At 46.4% G+C, this 25,472-nt stretch overlaps 2 protein-coding genes across 2 annotated transcripts in view; both read right to left on the bottom strand.

The window, feature by feature from the left end:
• Positions 1 to 18,328, bottom strand: part of LOC143829567 (methanethiol oxidase-like) — a 32,342-nt gene extending 14,014 nt beyond the window's left edge. Inside the window, exons 1-7 of the mRNA XM_077320750.1 lie at positions 18,221 to 18,328; positions 14,966 to 15,151; positions 10,563 to 10,683; positions 6,912 to 7,104; positions 4,656 to 4,698; positions 4,059 to 4,184; positions 577 to 655 (exon numbers count right to left, since the gene is read on the bottom strand). Coding sequence (XP_077176865.1) covers positions 577 to 655; positions 4,059 to 4,184; positions 4,656 to 4,698; positions 6,912 to 7,104; positions 10,563 to 10,683; positions 14,966 to 15,151; positions 18,221 to 18,316 — 844 coding nt within the window. The 5' untranslated portion in view covers positions 18,317 to 18,328. The remainder of the gene's footprint in view (positions 1 to 576; positions 656 to 4,058; positions 4,185 to 4,655; positions 4,699 to 6,911; positions 7,105 to 10,562; positions 10,684 to 14,965; positions 15,152 to 18,220) is intronic.
• A 3,986-nt stretch (positions 18,329 to 22,314) lies between these two features.
• Positions 22,315 to 25,472, bottom strand: part of LOC143829388 (methanethiol oxidase-like) — a 45,007-nt gene continuing 41,849 nt past the window's right edge. Inside the window, exons 13-15 of the mRNA XM_077320187.1 lie at positions 24,873 to 24,965; positions 23,345 to 23,463; positions 22,315 to 23,240 (exon numbers count right to left, since the gene is read on the bottom strand). Of these exons, the coding sequence (XP_077176302.1) occupies positions 23,078 to 23,240; positions 23,345 to 23,463; positions 24,873 to 24,965 (375 nt within the window). The 3' untranslated portion in view covers positions 22,315 to 23,077. The remainder of the gene's footprint in view (positions 23,241 to 23,344; positions 23,464 to 24,872; positions 24,966 to 25,472) is intronic.

Genomic DNA, 25,472 nt, shown 5'->3' with positions numbered 1-25,472 from the left:
TCTACTATGATTTTGTCTCCTTGTGGCATGCCTCTAGACTGTATCTTCTCCTCTAGTAGAGCTAGAGCACTATATTATTTTTTAAAAAATATTATGATGCTACAGCAATAGTACAACTATCCATTATCTTCAAAAGCCTCCAATAGTCCACTAATGGCACAGGGAGGAAAATGGTGCTCATACAAGCAGGAGGTTCAAAAGGCAGTATGCCAGAGGGAGCACACCCAAGGACAGGAGAATGGAGGAAATTGGTGGCCACCCGGAAAATGGGCAACTGGAGGACAACAGCATGTGGAGGTTACAAAAATCACCACTTTAGCTGGCAAGATATAATTAAGGGAGAGCAAAACGGCTCTGCTGTGGATGGAACCAAACACTGCCTCATGGTGTGCCCTGGGAAGAAACCGAGGCATGAATGACACACGCCAGAGCCTCATCTCCTCCATCAGGGGGCGCAGTTGCCTGCCAACACCACTAAGCTAGTAAAAGGATTTGCTACAATCAACTGCAGTTTTCCAAGAGAAGAGGTGGAGGAAAATATACAGAAGAGTCCCAAACGCCATCCTTCTGACCAACCGGGCATTTCAGGGAGTAACCATCCCGACACTTTCTTGTTCGGAATCTGGATCACTTTCACTGCTGCCCAACTTCCATCCTGTGGAAGAAATATATTTATTTATTTATCTTATTACTACTCCATCATCCTTGTAGGGACTGAAGCAGGTTACAGAGAATGAGTCAGTACAAATGACAAAATGGGACAATCAATAACCAAAGCACTGGGAGCTCAGGTAACCACCCAAATGTAGCACAGCATTAGTATTCACATGGCACACTAAATGGTACAAAAATTACATAAGTTGTCTCCTACTTAGAATAATAGATTAAAAGAGTTGGAAGGGATCTCCTGGGTCATCTAGTCCAACCCCCTGAGCTATGCAGGACTCTTACAACTCCAACGCTCATACACTGTTACCATGATCCTTCACAGAATCAGCCTCTCTGTCAGATGGATATCTAGACTCTGTGTAAAAATCTCCAAAGATGGAGAACCCACCTGAGGAAGCCTGTTCCACTGAGGAACTACTCTAACTGGCCAGAACTTCTTCCGGATGTTTAGATGGAATTTCTTTTGAATTAATTTCTTCCCATTCATTTTGGTCCGTCCCTCTGGGGCAAGAGAGAACAACTCTTCTCCATCCTCTACATCAGGGATAGTCAACCTGTGGTACTCCAGATGTTCATGGACTACAATTCCCATGAACATCTGGAGGACCACAGGTTGACTACCCCTGCTCTACATGGCAGCCTTTTAAATACTTGAAGAGCCAGTTTGGTGTAGTGGTTAGGAGTGCGGACTTCTAATCTGGCGAGCCGGGTTCGATTCTGCGCTCCCCCACATGCATCCAGCTGGGTGACCTTGGGCTCGCCACGGCACTGATAAAATTGTTCTGACCGAGCAGTGATATCAGGGCTCTCTCAGCCTCACCCACCTCACAGGGTGTCTGTTGTGGGGAGAGGAATGGGAAGGCGACTGTAAGCCGCTTTGAGCCTCCTTCGGGTAGGGAAAAGCGGCATATAAGAACCAACTCTTCTTCTTCAGTAATCTCAGGGCTCTCTCAGCCTCACCCACCTCACAGGGTGTCTGTTGTGGGGAGAGGAATGGGAAGGCGACTGTAAGCCGCTTTGAGCCTCCTTCGGGTAGGGAAAAGCGGCATATAAGAACCAACTCTTCTTCTTCTTCTTCTTATCAGATCCCCTGATACTTACACTGGAAAAGAGCAGGAGTGTGGTAGCAATGTATTATCGAAGGCTCACACAGCTTGTAGCCTTCTCAGGTTGCTTTGACAGACCTCTGAAGACGCCTGCCACAGATGCAGGTTAAAGATTAGGAGCAAGAATAACCAGAACATGGCCTCACAACCTGAGAAAGTTACAAAAGCCATTCCAGTAGCACCTGAAAGACTAACAAAATTTGTGGCAAAGTATGAGCTTTCATGAGTCCGTGCTCACTTCCCCAGATACAGCTAGAATGTGATATTAGGAGAAATGGACTCGCATTCTAGCTGTATCTGCAGAAGTGAGCACTGGATCACAAAAGCTCCTCCTCTGCCACAAATTTTGTGAGTCTTTCGGGTGTGATTGGCCTCTGGCTCTTGTCTGCTGCTACAAATGACCTCACATGGCTATCCATCTTGGTCCTACTTGCAGTAAATTCATCACAGCAGTAGAGTCCACTGTCCTTAAGAACCAACTCTTCTTCTTCTTCTTAATCTTTAATCTAAGCAGTTTGTAAAACCATTTTGTACAGAGCAACCCTTTTATCTGCACAGAAATGTTCTTTTTCCGTGCTTACAGAAAGCGAGGAGAGCAGGAGGCTTCCTTGCCACCTCAGGCAGGCCATTCCACAAGGTGGGGGCCCCAACAGAGAAAGCCCATGTACAGGCAGATGTTGGTTTTGATATGAGGTCCTTCCTGATACAGAATCAGACCTTTGCCTATCTGGATCAGACTGGTAGCAGAATTCCAGGATCTACTGTTAAGTATGGCAGAAATCTGCCAAGAAGAAGAAGAAGAGTTGGTTCTTATATGCCGCTTTTACCTACCCGAAGGAAGCTCAAAGCAGCTTACAGTCGCCTTCCCAATCCTCTCCCCACAAGAGAAACCCTGTGAGGTGGGTGAGGTTGAGAGAGCCCTGATATTACTGAGGAAGAAGAACAGTTGGTTCTTATATGACGCTTTTCTCTACCCGAAGGAGGCTCAAAGCGACTTACATTCGCCTTCCCTTTCCTCTCCCCACAACAGACACCCTGTGGGGTGGGTGAGGCTGAGAGAGCGCTGATATCACTGCTCGGTCAGATCAGTTTTATCAGTGCCGTGGGGAGCCCAAGGTCACCCAGCTGGCTGCTTGTGGAGGAGCGGGGAATCAAACCTGGCATGCCACATTAGAAGTCCACACTCCTAACCACTACACCAAATTGGCTCAGGTCAGACTCCGTCTTAAAGAGCTTGCTCTCAGCCACAGGTGTCAGGCAGAGGTATCCCCTGGTGCAAATACTGATCTCCTCCTAACCCCTCCTCCACCCCATTGTATTGCTGATTTAGTGAACCATCTAAAACCTCTTTGCCCAGGCAAACCTCTTTGTCTTGCACATGACTCATGCTTGGCCCCTCTGCCAGGGGAAATCTCTTCCCCAAACCCAACAGCTAGACCTATTGAGAAAGAATGGCTCCCTTTTCTTACACCCATTGTCCCCTTTGTCTAAGCCCACCAATGGCCATCTCCGGACCTGGCCAGGACATTGCCCAACATCTGGCAGGGAAGAGTTGAGCTTTCCAGGCCGAGCTCCTCCCCACCCTGGGGTGATCAAGGTGTCCTGGAAGGGACACAATCTGCCCAAGGTGGCTCCGCGGCCACTTGGGGTATTCTTTTTGTTTAGGAACATGGTATTGCTACCGCATTCCTAAACAGAAAAAAGGCACTCCCCCACCCCATGTGGTGGAAACTTCCCATCCTGGCTACCTCGTTTGGAGGCACATATCTGTGGTGTACCAGGTCCAGCAGAGAATATCTTGCCCTTTGAGGACCTGGGAAGTGGCAGGGCAAACTGCCCCATCACAAACACTCAGCCGCAGCCCAGCATAGCACCACTGGTGCAGAATCGGTCTCAGTGACTCTCAGCTTATACATAAGGGCTAGGAAATTCCATAACACTGGCGATGGTTTCAAAGGGAAGCGATGTTGGTCTGCAGTAAAAGAGGTCGATTTGCAACCAGAAGTACCATGGAGACCTCAAAGTTTTGGGGGATGAACTTTTTTCAGAGTTCCCTTTGAAGGGACTCTCTATAATTCATACTCCCCAAATCATGTTGACCTCTAAGGTCATCTGGGTCCCAATTTGTTTTAGGGGACACCTTTGGAATTCTAACACAATGTGGTGGGTGTGGCCACAAAATGGCTGACAGAAAATGGCTGCTGCAGGAGGCAAAGCCAGCCACAAAATGGCTCCTACAGTTTACTTTCAGTCGCACAAACTCAGCTGGCCATTTTTATTCACCTGTGTCTTATAGACATGATGGATGGAGCCCTGGAGCATGCAGATCACCATTGCATGTGCAGCATTGGGATTATGGAGGAACTGGATTTCTGTGGGTGCAGTTGCTCCTTTGCCGCTGGCCTGAAGCTGCGTCAGGCCAGGGGAAGGCTCCAGAGAGCCTCGGGTGGGGGGGGGGGCGGCCGGCCTTCTCCTGGCTGCCGGAGCGGCGAACGCGCCGAAGAGCCGCCGCCCGATCTCAGTACGCCCCGTTGACCAGTCGGCCCAACTTCGTCGCCAAAACACTGAGCCCCAATGACCAGCCACCACGGGAGCCCACGCCCTGCTTGCCAATGCAAGCAGAATGGCGCCGCGGAGCCGCACCCCGTCCTCAAAAATGGCCCCTCTGGCCGGTAAGCTCCCTCGCCTCTTTCTGCCTAATTGGGCAGCACGCCGCACAACAAGCTGCATTCTTGATTCAGAAGCCTTCAAGATAAAAACGAGATGCTGTTCTTTTTTTTTAAGTTGGAAGACAGGACAAGGATTACCTGGATTGAATAACTAACGCTGTCTTACCCACATCAAGCCTTGAGAGGAGCGGGACAGAGCACAAGTTCAAACAAGGAAGTTATTTGCCAGGTAGTAGACCCTGAGTGCTGCTCCACTACCAAACAATCAGAAGACTTCTGACAAACTGCAAGCACTTAATAACATTTGCTTGCCAACTGTATCATGATGGAACAATTTGAGGTGAGTAATTTAACTGTAGGTTCGACAGTAGACTTTACACTTTAGGGGGGTGGGATCTGCCTTGCAAATAATTGATGCAATATCACAGTACTCCGTGTAAATATTTTTACTGCTTTGTTTGGGGGGGGGGATTGTTTCTTATAATCCTACAGAATATTAATTGTATGGCATATCTATGTACTCAATAGTATGGTGAGCTTAACTGCAATGCTACACTGTTCTATCATGAAGTTTGTATTTACACTGAATAAAGGGTTTTTGTTTTTGGAGGGAGGGGTATAAAAAAGAAGATATCTGTTTAAAAGGATCCAAGGGACCTGGAGACACTTTGACAGGAGAAATCAGAAGTGTGCAGTCCACTGAAGAATTAAACTATTGGGAGTAATAATATGGGCTGATGCACTCAATATAGCAGTAATGCCTTCAGAGAAAGAGAGGAAAAAATTCAGATCCTCTAGGCTGCACTGGAGCTAAATACAGGATGACAAGAAATGGGAGCAGTACTCATTATGTCTGATTGCTAATTACCCCTTTGAATGATTCAGTTATGCCTGCTACTAGATAATTAGTTTAGTAATTTATGGCTGCACGTCCGCTTCCACGGGCCCCTGCCAGCACCCCCCGACAAGCACGAGACCCTGCTAGCGCCCATTGTATTCAGTCTACAATGGGCTTAGTCCCTAGTCTGCAATAATATCTGTAGTATTATAACTTGCAGCAGTTTATACTGGCCTCAAACAATAGCTTGGTGGAATAGGAACTGCTGGAATTTTGGCAGGGCCCTGATCCAGTTTGGTGTAGTGGTTAGGAATGTGGACTTCTAATCTGGCATGCCAGGTTCGATTCTGTACTCTCCCACATGCAACCAGGTGGGTGACCTTGGGCTCACTACGGCACTGATAAAACTGTTCTGACCGGGCAGTGATATCAGGGCTCTCTCAGCCTCACCCACCCCACAGGGTGTCTGTTGTGGGGAGAGGAAAGGGAAGGGGACTGTAAGCCGCTTTGAGCCTCCTTCGGGTAGGGAAAAGCGGCATATAAGAACCAACTCTTCTTCTTCTTCTTCTTCTTCTTCTTCTTCTTCTTCTTCTTCTTCTTCATCTCACTCGGAAGCACATTCCACCAAGCTGGGCCAAGGGCCAAAAAGGCCCTGGTCCTGGTTGAGACCAGACACACTTCTCTGGGGCCAGGGTCACCAGCCTGTTAGTGTTGGTTGATCATAAAGCCCTTTGGGGAATGTACTCAGATAGGTGATCTCTTAGATACACTGTACCCAGGCCACATTTAGCTCGATGGTATAACCCCATTTGGAATACTGTGTACAGTTCTGCTCACTGTGTCACAAAAAGGTTATTGCAGAGCTGGAAAAAAACATGGAGGAAGGCAACCAACAGGACTATGGGATTGGAGCACCTTGCCCTTGAGGACAGTTTGAAAAGTCAGGGACTATTCAGTTTAGAAAAGAGATGGCTCAGGGGGAATATGGGTGAGGATCATGAAATCTTTGATGGGGTTGGAAGGGTAATCACAAAACTTTTTTGCCCTTTTCAAAAATAAGGCAACAGCATCCAATGAAGCTGAAGGATAGTAGTTTTAGGACTCACCAATGGGAATACCTTGTTATTGAAAAAAAGATGTAGTGTTATCTGGAAATCCTTTATAAAGGATTAGACCAATCCATGGAGGAATGTTCTATCAGTGGCTACTAGCTGTGTTGATTAAAGGGAGCCTCCATGTTCAGAGGCAGTTAGAACTTCAGTTTGGATTTTGCTTTGTGTTCTGGCTGCCATTCTTGGGCAAGGGAGCCTTGTCTCAACCACTGGAGATCTGCCATTGGTTAAAACATTGGACTAAGATGTAGAATCTCAGGTTTGAATCCCCCCTCATGTCAGGAAGCCTTCTGGATGATCTTGAGCCAGCATGGGCTCAGGCTGTGGCGGCGGCGTCCCTCAGCAAAAGACTACCCCCCCCCGGGCCTCAGTAAAATTGTCAAGCGTTGACCGGTCCCCGGTGATAAAAAGGTTGGGGACCACTGGATAAGAGGACACTTGAGTACCCTTCCAGCTCTATGTTTCTAGTTCAATAAACCAAACAAATGAATTTCCATGTAAATAAATAACTAAATACAATTCCTTACCTTTCCCCAGGTCAGCTGGGTTGAATGCATTCATGGTGAATTTTGGCACCCCCATTTCAGTGCTTATCATGACATTGTGTCTCGGCTGGTACCAGAAATCGGAACCCATCGGGGCAGCTTGAGTGGGTCTTTCCCAGTTCCCCTTCACTTCAAAGGTCTCTGCATCCAGAAGGGCAAAACCACCTGGCAGAAGGACAAGATCCGTGCTCAGAAACATGCACCCCATTCTGAACTGTTTGTCAAGAGGCGGGGCGTTGAGCAGGGGGTTGGACTAGATGGCCTGTATGGCCCCTTCCAACTCTATGATTCTATGATTCTATGATTCTAACAATCTATCCATTGAATTCCTTTAAAAGATGATCCCAATCAACCAAGAGCAACACTATGATTAAAATTGTCCGCACTTTCAATTTTAAATGTGTGTGTTCAGTGCTTGCAAATTCCTTCTGGCTTATGATGACCCTACGAATTGGCGCCTTCCAAAGCATGCTCTCTTTGACAGCTTTGTTCAGGTCTTGCAAACTGAGTTCTGTGTTTCCCCTGATTGAGTCAATCTATCTCATAGAATCATAGAATCATAGAGTTGGAAGGGGCCATACAGGCCATCTAGTCCAACCCCCTGCTCAACGCAGGATTAGCCCTAAGCATCCTAAAGCATCCAAGAAAAGTGTGTATCCAACCTTTGCTTGAAGACTTCCAGTGAGGGGGAGCTCACCACCTCCTTAGGCAGCCTATTCCACTGCTGAACTACTCTGACTGTGAAAAACTTTTTCCTGATATCTAGCCTATATCGTTGTACTTGAAGTTTAAACCCATTACTGCGTGTCCTCTCCTCTGCAGCCAGCAGAAACAGCATCCTGCCCTCCTCCAAGTGACAACCTTTCAAATACTTAAAGAGGGCTATCATGTCCCCTCTCAACCTCCTTTTCTCCAGGCTGAACATTCCCAAGTCCCTCAACCTATCTTCATAGGGCTTGGTCCCTTGGCCCCAGATCATCTTCGTCGCTCTCCTCTGTACCCTTTCAATTTTATCTACGTCCTTCTTGAAGTGAGGCCTCCAGAACTGCACACAGTACTCCAGGTGTGGTCTGACCAGTGCTGTATACAATGGGACTATGACATCTTGTGATTTTGATGTGATGCCTCTGTTGATACCGCCCAAAATGGCATTTGCCTTTTTTACCGCTGCATCACACTGCCTGCTCATGTTTAGTTTACAATCCACAAGTACCCCAAGGTCTCGTTCACACACAGTGCTACCTAGAAGTGTATCCCCCATCCAGTAGGCATGCTTTTCATTTTTCTGACCCAGATGCAGAACTTTACACTTATCTTTATTGAATTGCATCTTGTTCTCATTTGCCCATTTTTCCATTGTGTTCAGATCTCAAGAATCCATCTCAAATTAAAGAGCAAGGATCAACTAAGTAGCAGGCATATTACTAAGTAACAGGCATATTCCTGTTATATTGTTGTTTAAGATCACTGGAATTGTGTTATTTACATCAATGGTTTCCAACCCCCGGTCCAGGGACTGATATCGGTCCGTAGATCAGTTGGTACCAGGTCACGGCTCCTCCTCATCCTCCTCGTCCTCCTGCTGCTGGCAGCGTCCCCCAGCGGGCAGCGGGAAGTCAGGGGCACCAGTGGGAAAGCAAGTGGAGCAGGGGCTCAGGTGGCAGCAACTTTCCTTGGCAAAAGACTACCCCCCCCCTCGGCCTCAGTAAAATTGTCAAGCATTGACTGGTCCCCAGTGGAGACCACTGATTTAGATTATTGTTGTTGTTGTATTGGTTTATGTTACATATTAATTCGTTCCATGTATCCCCCCATGTTATATGTAAACCGCCCTGAGCCATATGAAAGGACGGTATAGAAATCAAACAATCAAACAAAAAAATAAATATTAAGCAGTAAAGGATTTACTGTAAGAAAAGCACCCTTGATTCTCAATACATTCATGCATCCTTTTGAAACCAAAGGTTTGAACTGACTATGCCACAGATCCTCAACATACCTGATTCCGTGGGCAATTTTGGAATTCTGACTCAAGGCAATGGATACAGGTAAAAAATGGCTGCCTGAGGAGGTGGAACCAATCACAGATTGGCTCCTGCAGATTATCTTCATAAGAACATAAGAGAAGCTATGTGGAATCAGGCCGGTGACCCATCCAGTCCTACACTCTGTCATACAGTGGTCAAGACCCAGATACCATCAGAAGGTCCATCAGTGGGGCCAGAACTCCAGAAGCTCTCCCACAGTTGCCCCCAAAGCACCAAGAACAGAGAGAATCACTGCCCCTCATTCCACCTGGTTGAGGCCAAGTAAACTTCCCTAGGGCCAGGAATGACCAATAAGTTGGTACCCACAGAGTGCAAGACCCTGAGGGGGACATACAGCAACAGACAGTCCCTCAGATATGTCGGTCTAAGACCGCAAAGGGTCTTAAAGGTCAAAACCAAAACCTTGAACTGGATCCGGGCTGCAACAGGCAACCAGTGCAGCTGCCTCAGCACAGGCTGGATATGACCCCTCCAGGATGTTCCTGTGAGGACCCTAGCAGCCACATTCTCCACTAGCTGCAATTTCTGGGTCAGGGACAAGGGCAGGCCCATGTAAAGTGAGTTACAGAAGTCTATTCTGGAGGAGACCATTCCATGGATCACCGTGGCCAGGTGCTCAGAGGAGAGGGTGCTAGTAGCCTTGCCTGGTATATGTGGAGAAATGCCTGGCAGGCTACTTTCCTGACCTGTGAAAGGTTTCATTTATTTCATTTGTGAAATGCACTTGATCCAGTTGGAATGTCAATATGAACTAGAGCAAGGATAAAATTCTGCCCCCCCGCACCACCTAGACAGAAAGAATTAGGGAAATGTCATAGTCCCATTGTATATGTCATAGATGTCATAGTCCCATTGACCAAGATGTCATAGTCCCATTGTATACGGCACTGGTCAGACCACACCTGGAGTACTGTGTGCAGTTCTGGAGGCCTCACTTCAAGAAGGACGTTGATAAAATTGAAAGGGTACAGAGGAGAGCGACGAAGATGATCTGGGGCCAAGGGACCAAGCCCTATGAAAATAGGTTGAGGGACTTGGGAATGTTCAGCCTGGAGAAAAGGAGGTTGAGAGGGGACATGATAGCCCTCTTTAAGTATTTGAAAGGTTGTCACTTGGAGGAGGGCAGGATGCTGTTTCTGCTGGCTGCGGAGGAGAGGACACGCAGTAATGGGTTTAAACTTCAAGTACAACGATATAGGCTAGATATCCGGGAAAAAAATTCACAACCAGAGTAGTTCAGCAGTGGAATCGGCTGCCTAAGGAGGTGGTGAGCTCCCCCTCAACGGCAGTCTTCAAGCAAAGATTGGATGCACACTTTTCTTGGATGCTTTAGGATGCTTAGGGCTAATCCTGCCTTGAGCAGGGGGTTGGACTAGATGGCCTGTATGACCCCTTCCAACTCTATGATTCTATGAAATGTGTGGGCTATCTCTTTGTTACTCCTTTAATCTGAGTGGAGAAATTCAACTGGGAACCCCGCCAACCCCCGGCCATTATTCTAGTCCAAGTTGGTTTTCTGCTGAAGCAAGAAGTGTCAGCCATCCATTGAAATCACATCAGAAGCATGTAAATTACCTTTTCCATTGCCGCGTGGGTCTCCTAAACCACTGATCATGACTTCCTTGATGCTCAGGCAGTGAAGGCTGCTTAGCATTGCCAGGTCACATTTCTGGAAAATTTCTCTAGGCTCAATCACCTGTGGAAGCAAAGGAAAGAATATTTGCAATGAAGTCACATTGAGTTGAGGCCTGGAGGTTTTCTTCTTCATAACGTAGAAATCCAAAACCATGATGATAGTTTCAGGAGTGTCGACATGTCGATCTGCAGAAGAAGGTTTACATTCAAGTTCAATAATGCCTCAGAGACCAACAAGATTTTCAGGTGATGACCTTTCAAGTGTCAATGCTGCCCTTAATTCTATTGGCACCCACTAAGGACTGTGGTTTGACTTTCAAAAGCTCACACCCTGAAACTCTTGTTAAAGTACTGTCAGATTTGAAATCCAGTGGAAACATAAATGGACTGCCATGAGATATTCTGATAGAAAAAGCTGGAGAAGTGAAATGTCCCATCCAGAGGCACACCTGTGGTTAGGTATCCCCATCTCCTTCTGTGGAGCCTGAGTTGAAAATGTGGATTGTCACATTTTTCTGTCTTGCATCTTACCACCGGTAAGATTGTCTTGGTTCACATGGGGACAGAACCATGGCCAGAAACCTCTACGCCAGAGGTAGTCAACCTGTGGTCCTCCAGATGTCCATGGACTACAATTTCCATGAACCCCTCCCAGCATTTGCTGGCAGGGGCTCATGGAAATTGTAGTCCATGAACATCTAGAGGACCACAGGTTGACTACCCTTGCTCTAAGCAACTGAAAGAAATGTGATCCCTCCCTCTGTCACTATTTTTTCCTTATTTCTGAGCAACAGAAATTGGCAGTCTTCAAGCAAAGGTTGGATACACACTTTTCTTGGATGCTTTAGGATGCTTAGGGCTAATCCTGCGTTGAGCAGGGGGTTGGACTAGATGGCCTGTATGGCCCCTTCCAACTCTATGATTCTATGATTCTATGATTCTAACACATTCTTATTTCCTGCATTTTGCAGGGGGTTGGACTAGATGACTCTTGGGGTCACTTACAACTCTGTTATTCTATGAACAATACTTGAGTCCAGGAGCAGATTAAAAACCAGCCAGTGTTTTCTAGAGGGTAAGCTTTTCTTGGTCTGGACAACTGCAAGTGGCTCCAGATAGATGAAGAAGTATTTATTGGCATTTATAACAACATTGGCATTTATCATAAGAACACTTATGATAAAATAGTGTTTCTCAGTTTCATGAAGAACATGGAATTAATTCTAAAAACATTACCTAAAAATTCCACAGTACAGGAGGCACGAGTGGGAACAGAACCATCAAGCAATCTATGGACAATTGTGGTTTCGTGGAGTTTAAATTGAAAAAAGTACAGTATATCGTTTATTGAAAAACAATATGAAGAGAATTTAGGACAGACCAAAATAATATGAAGAAGAAGATCCTGGGACTTATAGCCATGAAGGCACAACCTCTCTGCTATAGAGATACTTCCCTATTATACCACCACAGTGCCCCCCAATGCAAACCAGAACCTTATTCTTTAATGTGATGACAGCAGCAAGACTGGTTATAGCCAGAAAATGTAAGATACAAAATTTACCTACAATAGAGGGCTGGCTGACAAAACTTTCGGATTTGCCCAAGATGGCCAAATTGACATTAATAGTTAATGGAAAAACTGATGACTTCTTCCAAGAACAATGGGGTCTTTACCTGAACTATTTAAGAAGATAAGTGACACGGGGACAAAACGGGGTTTTATACTAAAATGTTTGTATAGTTTATATAATTTTACTAAGGTAGTTTCTTAATATCAACATTTTGTCATATTCTAATAGAATAATAATAATAATAATAATAATAATAATATCTGTATTAAGAGCTTCTTGTGGCGCAGTGGTAAGGCAGCAGACATGCAGCCTGAAAGCTCTGCCCATGAGGCTGGGAGTTCAATCCCAGCAGCCAGCTCAAGGTTGACTCAGCCTTCCATCCTTCCGAGGTCGGTAAAATGAATGCCCAGCTTGCTGGGGGGTAAAAGGTAATGACTGGGGAAGGCACTGGCAAACCACCCCGTATTGAGTCTGCCATGAAAACGCTAGAGGGCGTCACCCCAAGGGTCAGACATGACTCGGTGCTTGCACAGGGGATACCTTTACCTTTAATATCTGTATTAGAGATACTTCCCTAAGTCTCCCTAAGAATGCATTAGAAGGAGTTTAGCTGAGCAAGCATAAAAGATTTGCTTTCTAAATAAGATTCTAAATCAGATTCTAATGTGGCAAAATAGAGATGGATAGCTTTATATTGTAGAATAAGGTATTACATGTTCGTGGAAGACAAGATAAAAAAGAATAAAATTGCTTTGGTGTTAGGATACAACCCTGCTTAATTAACACTGATCTCCATAGGGATTTTATAGTTAGATTATCTTGAGATGAGTACTTTATTTGACAGGAAATATTAGCGTGCAGACACATAAATGGGAATAAGAGATGAAGGTCAATATTTAGGTTGACAATCTTACTCCATGAAATTGATCTAGGAATAGAGTCAAAAACCGCCTTCAAGTCTATAACAACTACAAATATTTACCCTTTGGAGGTCTTATGTATTTGTCACATAGAAAGGATAAAACGACACAATGATCTAGTGCTGAGCAGCCTTTCTTGAAGCTGATTTGCTCGCGCCTTATGGTATTATTACTAAGTACCCTCCTAGATAATTTCACAGACAGATGTTTCCGATAGATTTTTTTCCAATTATAGAAAACTGAGCCTCCGGGGAGGGCAATATATAAATATAATAAATAAACAAACAAACAAACAAAACTAACAAAGCAATAATGCTTTAGGATGCTTAGGGCTGATCCTGCGTTGAGCAGGGGGTTGGACTAGATGGCCTGGATGGCCCCTTCCAACTCTGATTCTATGATTCTATGATTCTATGAATAATTCTCAGGTCATTCTACTTCCCCTTTTTTGTATATCAGCATGATAATAGAGTTTAATAGAGTTTTTGTATATCAGCATGATAATAGAGAGCCAGTTTGGTGTCGTGGTTAGGAGTGTGGAATTCTAATCTGGCATGCAGGGTTTGATTCTGCACTCCCCCACATGCAACCAGCTGGGTGACCTTGGGCTCGTCACGGCACTGATAAAGCTGTTCTGACCAAGCAGTGATATCAGGGCTCTCTCAGCCTCACCCACCCCATAGGGTGTCTGTTGTGGGGAGAGGAATGGGAAGGCGACTGTAAGCCCCTTTGAGCCTCCTTTGGGTAGGGAAAAGCGGAATACAAGAAACAACTCTTCTTCTTCTTCAGTAATCTTGGGGCTCTCTCAGCCTCACCCACCTCACAGGGTGTCTGTTGTGGGGAGAGGAATGGGAAGGCGACTGTAAGCCGCTTTGAGCCTCCTTCGGGTAGGGAAAAGCGCATATAAGAACCAACTCTTCTTCTTCTTTAACCAAAATTCTGGAATTTGACCAAAAAGATCTATTGATGAGAACACTTTCACTAAAATAGGAGCCCACCAGTCAACATTATGGATGCTAAGTTCTGCTGGAAAGCCATCCAGACTGGGTGATTTATGGAGCTTCAGGGATTTTATCAATTCATAGATCTCTTCCACTTTGATTGCGGGCTGGTAAGATAAAGAAAACACATCAATAGAATTGGATTGTTTATCATACTGGTGGCAAGGAGAGAATACATTTAGGTAGTACTCTTATCAAATACGTGTGGTATCAGAGAAGACATGAGGGAGTTGTTACCCCCATGGGACAGTTGTGAAAAAATTAATCATTTTTTCATTAACTAAGTTTTGACATGCTTTTTTGGCATTTTTGCAAGTGGCTATACTTGGTGCTACCCTGGAAGAGTGTTCAGAGACTGAAGCTGGTACAGAATGCTGCACCTAGACAATTGGTTGGGGCCAGTACCTGGCAGAACGTGACATCAAAATCACAACAATTTCACTGGTTACTGATCTATCGCTGTGCCCAGTAAAGGTACTGTTTTTGACTGTTAATCCTAGATGGCTTGGGACAAGGGAAATATAGTTATATTTGAAATTACAAGCAGCAGGTTGCAACTTGCATCTGTTTATCTTCACAACAACCTTGTGAGGTAGGATAGACTGTGAGGGTGACTGGCCCAAGGGTCCCCACGTGGCTTCCACAGCAGAGTGAGGATTTGAACCTGGAATCTCACTGATTTTTATCCAGCCCTCTAACCTATACATTGAACTGGCCCTAGATGCCATTGCTAACTGCTAACACAGTACTTTCTGCAGCCCCCTAGACCCCTCCCAAAGCCCTGTGTCTCCCTTCTCCAGCTTCCCCCTTTCCCAGGAATGGTTTGAGCTTTTCCAATAAAGCTGTACCTTGTAGAGCCTGGGGGCTCTCGGGTCAGTCCCTGTGTCTACCACATAAATGCGAGAGGAAGCCACACAAGGAAGGACCAGTCTGTCCCGCTTCTTGGAGGTATCCCCAAAATAGCTGCTGCAGGCATTCCACCCGAAATGGTGGAGTTCATCATTGACGTACGGCATAGGAAGGCGGTGGATCACCTGTGGAGGAAGGTGGGAAGTTAGCTGCTCTCCAACTCAGAGGTCCCCAATGTGGATTCCATGGATACTATATATATAATATCCATGGAATCCACATTGGGGACCTCTGAGTTATATATATCAGAGCCTCTTGTGGCACAGAGTGGCAAGGCAGCAGACATGCAGTCTGAAAGCTCTGCCCATGAGGCTGGGAGTTCGATCCTAGCAGTCGGCTCAAGGTTGACTCAGCCTTCCATCCTTCCGAGGTCGGTAAAATGAGCACCCAGCTTGCTGGGGGGGTAAACGGTAATGACTGGGGAAGGCATTGGCCAACCACCCCGTATTGAGTCTGCCATGAAAACGCTGGAGGGCGTCACCCCAAGGGTCAGACATGACTCGGTGCTTGCACAGGGGATACCTTTACCTTAGATCTATCTATCTATCTATCTATCTATCTATCTATCTATCTATCTATCTATCTATCTATCTATCTATCTATCTATCTATCTATCTATCTATCTATCTATCTATCTAATCTACCTACCTACCTACCTACCTACCTACCTACCTACCTACCTATCTATCTATCTATCTATCTATCTATGGATTTGTATACCGCTGCTCCCTGACAGATCTCGCAGCGGTTCACAACATAAAATTCTAAAAGCAATAAAATCCCAATTTACCCAATGTACATAATAAAACAGTATCACAAAGATGGCAGTGATATCCTTATTTGATACTTCCCACCTTGTTCAGGGTGGGGTCCTGATCTTCCTCTAGTGAGAGCGGGAGCTACTCTGGTGGAAGTTGGGATCCAGCTGGAAAAACTGGTACTTGCCAAGTGCCTTTAGAGGTGGATGATTCTATGTAGGGATTTTTTCAGAGCAAGGCTTCTGATTGGCCACTGGAGATTTAATTGGCTGCACAGATTGGTGAATACATTGTCAGCCGCTGCCAAGACAAGGATCTTCACTATGTGACTGATGGTAAACTGTGGCCAAGATATTGTGTCAGAATTCTAAATGTGACAGGCTCAACGAGGTTGAAGACTCCTTCTCTAAACAGATCAATCACGTCCACGAACTCAGCACTGGAGCTCTCAGGGATCTTGAGCCAAAAAAGTATCTCCTAACACCTTTTTTTTTTTGAGGGCCTGGACAGGTAAGAAGAAGATCACCCAACTGGTTCTGTCCATAAAATACAAACTTGTCCCTGGGTGTACAGGAAACAGCAAGGGGGTTTAAGCCTTCAACCTCTGCTCTGATTTGCTATTCAAAACTGGTTGTCTTGTATTCTTCTTAGCAGGTGGAAGGAAGGAATGTGATCTTTGAGAGGACATGGCTTTTTCTCACCCAGATTGCTAACAAAGCAAGAGAAGATCTTTTGAAAAACACTACCTAATGGAGTTTGAAGGGTTCCACCCTCTCTCCCTTCCCTGCATGGCCCTGAGGCAAATTGAAGCTTCATAGCTTGCATTTCTTGGACACAACAAGTTTTGAGACCTTGTAGGCTTTTAACAAGAGCCTCTTGTGGCGCAGAGTGGTAAGGCAGCAGACATGCAGTCTGAAAGCTCTGCCCATGAGGCTGGGAGTTCAATCCCAGCAGCCGGCTCAAGGTTGACTCAACCTTCCATCCTTCCGAGGTCGGTAAAATGAGTACCCAGCTTGCTTGCTGGGGGGTAAACGGTAATGACTGGGGAAGGCACTGGCAAACCACCCCGTATTGAGTCTGCCATGAAAACGCTAGACCCGGTCCTTGCACAGGGGATACCTTTACCTTTACCTTTTAGGCTTTTAACTGGAGGTGACTGTCAGAGACAGAATCAGGGACCTTCTCTACTACCTCTTAAGCTGGTGTCATGATATCTTTAAAGACATTCTTCGTGCTTTCGTTAATGCTTTCAGCAATGTGCTCATAACACATTGTGGTGAGAGGGCTTAGTGGCCCAAAGGGAAGGGAAATTTCTCCCTCCCCACCACCAGTGCAGCTTTTCCAGCCTCCCTTTGGTCCACAAAGCCTTCTGTGAGGTGGCGAGAAGGCTTTGCGGGCCAACAGGAAGGGAAAGCCCACCGTCCCCTGGCTGTCCCCCACCCCCAGGGCACTTACATGTGTCCTGGGAAGCGTGCAGGGGCAAACTGCCAACAATGGTGGCAGAGAGCCCCTGGCCGGCTGGGTGGGTGAGAGTGGACAGGGCCTGTGCAAGGCAGGGCCCAATTGGGACATGCTTTGTGCATCCCGATTAGGCCTGCCTCAGACAGGCCACGGCCACTCTCTGCCCACTTAGCTCTTAGCACATTATTATAACAGCCAGCCCGCTGTTACAGATATCCGAGAACGTTTTATCTACTGTATGTGTCTACGAGCCCTTGAGAGAGGTATAGAAACTCAATAATGTGGATTGGGGCCATCAGTGGATATTGGTTCTGGAAGTTCAAAAGAACCTCCATGTTGCTTTAGGATGCTTAGGGCTGATCCTGCGTTGAGCAGGGGGTTGGACTAGATGGCCTGTACGGCCCCTTCCAACTCTATGATTCTATGATTCTATGATTCCCACTGAGGTCTTCCAAACACTGAGAGAAGCCTACACTGACCTTATTGGGAGGTCCTTGCTGAGAACACAGTAAATGCTCTGACCCAGTAAGGGACACTCTTATGTCCATTTCTGGTGGTGGAAACTGCTTTCAAGAAGCCACCTACTTCCAGCAACTCCTTATTGGGTTTCCCAGGGAAGAGACAACCCCAGGCTTCCTCAGTGGTCTCCCATCCATCTACTAACCATGGCTAGCCTTGCTTAGGTTCCGATTTCGGATGAGTTTGGACTATCCAGGTCAAGGCAAGAGATGTTCAGAGGTGTTTTGCCATTGCCTGTCTCTGCGTAGGAACCCCTGGACTTCTTTAATGGACTCCCATCCAAATACTAGCCAAGGCTGACCCACCTTAGCTTTCAGGATGGAACAAGGTCAAGCTAGTCTGGGCCATCCAGATAAGGAAATGTTCACTGTTACCCTCTTTTCATCCATCCCTGGAAAATGAGGGGAGTAACGGCAAAGTGGAACATTCCTCAATGAAAAGATCTCGGGTCAGAACCTTGCAATAAGTTGGGGATTCCGGATCTATGTCCACCGTTGCCAGGTAGTCGGGCGCTTGGGTGCCAGAGCCGGTTAAGATGCAAACAATATACATGAGTTTCTCTCTGGGACCTAGGAAAGCGAAGAGGACATTAAGAAGTCAAGAACAACACAACTTCAGTGATCCCAACAATAACAACATAACAAGAACAGAAACTTAGCTAAACCCCCTGGAGAGGTCAGGCTGCTTCAGGCCATGGAGGGGATGACTGAGGGGGGACCTGTGGTCGGTCTCAGGCAAATGTCTGGGGGAGGAGCTCCGTTTTGCAGGCCCTGCGGAACTGTGGGAGTTTGGGGAGGGCCCTGATTTCTGCAGGCAGCTTGTTCCACAGGTGGGGGCCAGGACAGAAAAAGCTCTGGCCCTTGTTGAGGTCTGACGTGCTTATTTGGGACCAGGGATCACCAGCCAGTTGGCAGTGACGGAGCACCCAAAATCAAAATGGAAATCAAATTCAGTTTAGACTGCGGGGATTTAGTCAATCTGGGAGTGGGGGGAAAGCCCCATGCAGATTACACTCTGGCCTCTAGGTTGGGGAACTCCTGGAGATTTCAGGGGTAGATCCTGCGAGGGACATTGACTTTAGTGGGCTACAAAACCAGAGAGTCCACTCTCCAAAGTACCTATATTCTCCAAGGGAACTGATCTCTGCTCTGCCACATGCAACCAGCTGGGTGATCTTGGGCTAGTCCCAGTCCTGATAGTGCTTTTCTCACAGAGGAGATGCCTGATGTGAGGAGAGGAAGGGAAGGCAATTGTAAGCAGCTTTGAGACCCCTTAAGGGAAGACATGAGGCTCTTGTGGTGCAGAGTGGTAAGGCAGCCGTCTGAAAGCTTTGCCCATGGGGCTGGGAGTTCAATCCCAGCAGCCGGCTCAAGGTTGACTCAGCCTTCCATCCTTCCGAGGTCGGTAAAATGAGTACCCAGCTTGCTGGGGGGTAAACGGTCATGACTGGGGAAGGCACTGGCAAACCACCCTGTATTGAGTCTGCCATGAAAACGCTAGAGGGCGTCAGACATGACCCGGTGCTTGCACAGGGGATACCTTTACCTTTAAGGGAAGAGAAAAGCAGAGTATAAAGCTCAACTATTCTTTTTTTTCCAGCATGAAAGTTCGGTTCAGCCTCCGTCACTCATCTCCCCCCCAACCCTTTGTAAGATGGACCCTTTCTTACCTTTACTTGACATCTGTGGACCCGATCCCTTCATTGTTTGAGACCCCTTCCCAGTCTCGAATCCTTTCATGATCTGCGTTCCCTTCACTGTATGCTCATAGACAGACATCTCCGCAGCTCAGAATTGTATGTTGGGCAGTAGAAAGATGTCATCCAAGTATACCCAAAGGGATCTTATATACATCATGATGTGGGAGGGAGCAAGAGAGAAGGTGTGATTCCAATTAAAGAAGCCATTCAGGCTCTGAATGAAAAAGCTGACAACCAAAATCGGAGATTAACTGCCATCCACTCCTGTCAGGGGAGGTTGTTGCCCAGGGGGAATGTTACACTTGCCAGCTCCAGGTCTGTAGAATCCACCTTCAAAAGCATCCGTTTTCTTCACGAAACAGATCTCCTTAATCTGGAGATGAGCTGAAACTCCAGGAGATTTGAAGGTCCTAGCTGGAGACTGGCGTCCCAGAGAGACGAGGGTTAATAAAAGATGGCATGATCTCCCGGCAACCATGAGGACTTGACTCTCCATTGTAGCTGGAGGAAAGGACTGGAGGGCTTAGGGTTTTGAAGGAAGAGTCACAAAAACCCGCCAGCGTTGTTGGCTTTTCTTCAAAACATTTTTCAGGCCGAGAAAAAGAATGTTTCCCACAAGGTCTGCTCTGCTTCCCCAATGTCAGGATCAGCCCCCTGCTCTCTGCCATGGTTGGCTCAGGTTGACCAGAGAGACTCCATCTTGGTATGTGTGCCCCCTTTTTGCTTTATGACTCTGTAGCAACTCTTTGAACCTCTGCTCCCCTTTGATGACCCTGAGCTTTTTCACACCACAGTCTCCCCTGCTGTGACACTTTGTTGCAAATGCCCCTGTGAACATCTTATCTACAAATAGAGGCGCCAATTCGACCAAGGCCGCTGGAGCCAGGGACAGTCTGGCAGGAAGCCTGGGGGGGGGAAGCCCCCCCTGGTGTGGGGGGAATATTCCTCCCTGGGAACTGGGGAAATTTTGGGCGGGAGAATTGTATTGATAACTGCTTGATTTTCCCATATCGAACAGTCTTGACTTCAGATGTTAGAATCATCAGAACTACTTCCAATTACAGCTTTCTATTAAACCAGAAGCCTTGTTGTGAGTCTGTCTGCCTTTGACACCCAAAAACTTCCTTGTTCTCCAATCAAAAGATCACGGGTAATTCCTGGCATCTATGTGGTTTGTTTTCATTATTGTTGCATCTTTGGTGTTGTGTGGTAGCCCAGATTCTCCATTGCATCAGGTGACTCCATCAAAGGAACAAAGCCATAAAAAAGGATTAAATTAAATTTTTTCTCCTTAATGAATCCACATGGCTCTGCAGGACTGTGGGACAGAGAGTGGTGAGACAGGACCCAAAATTCACTTTTAACGATATTTGGCTGGAAGCAAGAGTTTGGGGTGGAGGTCTGAACTGAGTAAAAGTTCTAAAAATGTATCTCTGGAGGAAGAGAAAGAAGAGTTGGTTCTTATATGCCGTTTTTCTCTACCTGGAGGAGTCAAAGCGGCTTACAATCCCCTTTCCTCTCCCCAAAACAAATACCCTGTGAGGGAGGTGAGGCTGAGAGAGCCCTGAGATTACTGAAGAATCATAGAATCATAGAGTTGGAAGGGGCCATACGGGCCATCTGGTCCAACCCCCTGCTCAACGCAGGATCAGCTCTAAGCATCCTAAAGCATCCAAGAAAAGTGTGTATCCAACCTTTGCTTGAAGACTGCCAATGAGGGGGAGCCAATGGGAATAGCATCCTGCCCTCCTCCAAGTGACAACCTTTCAAATACTTGAGAGGCAGTGTGATGCAGCAGTAAAAAAGGCAAATGCCATTTTGGGCTGTATCAACAGGGTTATCACATCAAAATCACAAGATGTCATAGTCCCATTGTATACGGCACTGGTCAGACCACACCTGGAGTCCTGTGTGCAGTTCTGGAGGCCTCACTTCAAGAAGGACGTAGATAAAATTGAAAGGGTACAGAGGAGAGCGACGAAGATGATCTGGGGCCAAGGGACCAAGCCCTATGAAGATAGGTTGAGGGACTTGGGAATATTCAGCCTGGAGAAAAGGAGGTGGAGAGGGGACATGATAGCCCTCTTTAAGTATTTGAAAGGTTGTCACTTGGAGGAGGGCAGGATGCTGTTTCTGCTGGCTGCAGAGGAGAGGACATGCAGTAATGGGTTTAAACTACAAGTACAACGATATAGGCTAGATATCAGGAAAAAAATTTTCACAGTCAGAATAGTTCAGCAGTGGAATAGGCTGCCTAAGGAGGTGGTGAACTCCCCCTCACTGGCAGTCTTAGAATCATAGAGTCATAGAATCACAGAATCATAGAGTTGGAAGGGGCCATACAGGCCATCTAGTCCAACCCCCTGCTCAATACAGGATCAGCCCAAAGCATCCTAAAGCATCCAAGATAAGTGTGTATCCAACCTTTGCTTGAAGTGTTCAAATTTTGCTATCAATTATATGTTTTCATTGAAGGAAGAAACTGTGCAATGCTTATAAAGTATTTGATGTTTATTGTTATTAGCAATTACTACCACCCAGCGTTTCCCACCTGGATCCTGGCCTCCCTGTACCTCCATGGGATCTTTCTTTCTTTCTTTCTTTCTTTCTTTCTTTCTTTCTTTCTTTCTTTCTTTCTTTCTTTCTTTCTTTCTTTCTTTCTTTCTTTCTTTCTTTCTTTCTTTCTTTCTCCCTCCTTCCCTCCCTCATGCTTTGTTTCTAGTTCAGTATAAGTCTGATTTATGTGGCCCAGGAATCCTGCTGAGAAAGTACTTGGCTGCGGAGTAAAAACAAATTTCAGAAAAGCCAAATTGCTTTGAAATTTGAGATAGACACAAAGATCTAGGCAGGACGGAAGAAATCATTTTATTGCCCTGTTTTGCTTACATCAGAGTTCTGACTTGAAACCATTTTTCCACATTCCAATAGAAGCACATTTGAATTGCATTAAGCCCCTGACAGAGACAGAAACTGAGTGTTTTCCCATCTTAGGATCTCAGCAGCAACTGAGAGGGTTTACTCTTTTGAGCAACCCGGTGCTTAGGGATGCCACTCCCATGACTGGAATTATATGCTTTATCCACACTACACAGATCAGTTCCCCCTAGAGGAAATGGCAGTTTTGATGGTTGGACTCTATGGTATACTATAGAGTCTAGGAGAAATGGAATCCCAGAGTGAGCTTCCTTCCCAAACTCCAATTTCCCTGAGCTCCGCCCCTGAATCTTCAGGAATTTCTCAACCTACAGATAAGGTAAAGGTAAAGGTAAAGGTATCCTCTGTGCAAGCACCGGGTCATGTCTGACCCTTGGGGTGACGCCCTCTAGCGTTTTCATGGCAGACTCAATACGGGGTGGTTTGCCAGTGCCTTCCCCAGTCATTACCGTTTACCCCCCAGCAAGCAAGCTGGGTACTCATTTTACCGACCTCGGAAGGATGGAAGGCTGAGCCAACCTACAGATAGTAACCCTAGAAAGCTTCCATGCCACCAATCATCACAAATGTACATTTTAAAATACAACCTGGAGAGTAGGGAAGGACCCCAAGCCACCTGTGTGCATGCCCTCTCCACAGCCCTCCCCCAAAGTGTTGGAATAGGCTCACATGCTCCCCACCTAGACCCAGATATCTGAGGTACAATCCCCTCCAGGGTAGCGCATATCGTGAGCCCGGGCAGGCCCAAAGGGTTCGTTCCTGAAATCAACCAGGAAGTCTTGGTTCACGCACAGGCCTCCACGTTCCGTGTCCACGTCTATCTGCAGCATGACGGAACCTTCCCTGGAGAAGGAAGGAAACAGAATCCAGGTGAACAAGCAGTGAGCATGGTGGGCAGAGGGCCATGGGGGAGGGGTTTCTTAGGGAATGGGGGAGGGGTTTCTTACCTGACCAAGTCAGGGTAGAACTGCTTGTCAAAAGCAGTATACAGACTGTTGGTGGCATAAAGTCTTTTGCCGTCCAAGCTGAGCTGGAGCATTTGGGGTCCCCCGTAGACTCTCCTTCCCTATGATACAAAGTAAACAGGTAGGCAGGTGGAAGAGTTGCAGATGACAAGGAGAAGGGAAGACTGCATGGCTCTTAGGACCTGCTGGAGCTTCCGGTTCAGTAAATCACCAGAAAAAAAAATTGGGGGGGGGATCTCCTCAAGAATGCAGAGTGAGGATTCTGGGGGCCAAGCCAGTTTTGGATTAAAAACAGCCTCTCAAGGAGGAGCTGAATCTGCACAGAGCTTTTATTCCAATCCCAGGTATACCCTGCCGTCTACACTGAATGTGATTTCTATTTTGATTTTGGGCAATTTAAATTTGTCATCTGCAAAAAGCAGAATTGATCGGGAGTGACCCTACCTTTCCCCCATGATATCCTGGAGTAGATATAGCCCTTGATATTTGAAAAGTCAGCATTAGTCAAGGTGCAGCTCTCTGCTTTGTCCTGAACTAGCTTGCTGCTTTCAGCCTCCAATGCTGTAGAAAAGCCTTGATTGGCTAGGGCATCAGTTCAAAGGCTTCCTCATTCCCAGCTTGCAAGGCTTCCCTTAAAGGGGAAGCCCTAACTTCTCTCAGCAGAGATTTTCCTCTTGGATTTATTCCCCCTCCTCTGCTATCTCCAATCCTCTCTCCCCCCCTTCAAGAATAGAGGCTCCAGCTGCACTTGGCTCCCCCTCTTCTGAGCTTCCCTAATCATGTGCAGATCAATGGGAGGGAATAGAGGAAGACTCGAGTTCAAATCGATCTTGATTCAGCAGGACCACAATGGAATAAACAAAAAAATCAGAGTCCAGTGGCACCTTTAAGACCAACAAAGATTTATTCAGGGCATGAGCTTTCAAGTGCAAGCACTCTTCCTCAGACTATGAACTCTGGGTGTTGTTGTGTTTTGTTATTTTGGGAGGGGGCATAATTTGGGCACGGAATAGAGGGCACTGTGGGTGGGCAGGTAGTTGTGAGTTTCCGGCATTGTGCAGGGGATTGTCCATATGACCCTGGAGGTCATAGAATCATCTAGTTGGAAAGGACCTCCAGGGTCATCTAGTTCCTTTCCAGCTCTACAATTCTAATAAATGTGCTCAATAACCAAATAAAGACTCTTCACGGACTTGTAACTTATCCTCTTCGCTTGAGAGGGCTGAGACACGGCACCTTAAGGATGAGGATGGGGAAATTATTGCCCACCCATTAGGGATACCAATCTTCTGGTAGGGCTTGAAGTGTACCCAAAGATCAGTACCCTTGTTTAAAATGTGTACTTTTGGGGGATGGACTTTATGGCATCCTAGTATGCCAAGGTTCACCCGCTCCCCAAACTTTACCCTCCCCAGTCTCCACTCCCACATCTCCAGGACCTTCCCAAGACAGAGTTGCTAACCTTCCCCATCCAGCGCACATTCTCCCTCTATGGTTTTGATATACTTACTTGGATGACAAAAGGATCAGGTTGGCAGTCCAGCTCTGGATCTTCAAGGACTTTGACCACCCCATCTTTTATGATGCTGCCCCCCACAAAGACCTGTGTGCACAAAAAGTTCCCCCCATGGCCCCAGATGAGAAGATTGGTCAGATGGAAGAGCCATTGAGTCAGAGGGGCTGCCTGTCAAACGTCATGATAATCTGATGCAGAACAGCATGCTAATAAAATCTCACCACCATAGTTCAAGTGGCACGAAGGGGATTTTTCTTATTTAAGTCTTTTGCTCCCTCTAGTGGTAAATTCCATATTGCAGTGGTTTATGTCTGGCATATTTCCCTGCACTTAAAAACCGAGCATGAATTGAGCGCTAGAGGAAGCAAAACCCTTATAGAAAAGAACAACCCAAATCAACAGGGACGTGCAAGTGATGAAAAAGAAAAGACAGAAAAGGTGTTGGATACGGCAGGTCTATTCCCTTAACAGTGGTGTTTCCCCAGGAACAAATTGCCTGTCCAATTCCTTCCAATTCTATGATTCTTTTAGGTTGTGGGAAAGGTGTGGCTGTTAGCAAATCAAATCCTTAGCATTCAGTTTAACAGTTTCCAT

Source organism: Paroedura picta, chromosome 1 (assembly GCF_049243985.1).
Source record: "Paroedura picta isolate Pp20150507F chromosome 1, Ppicta_v3.0, whole genome shotgun sequence".
Classification (NCBI taxonomy): domain Eukaryota; kingdom Metazoa; phylum Chordata; class Lepidosauria; order Squamata; family Gekkonidae; genus Paroedura; species Paroedura picta.
This window is presented reverse-complemented; position numbering and strand designations above follow the sequence as displayed.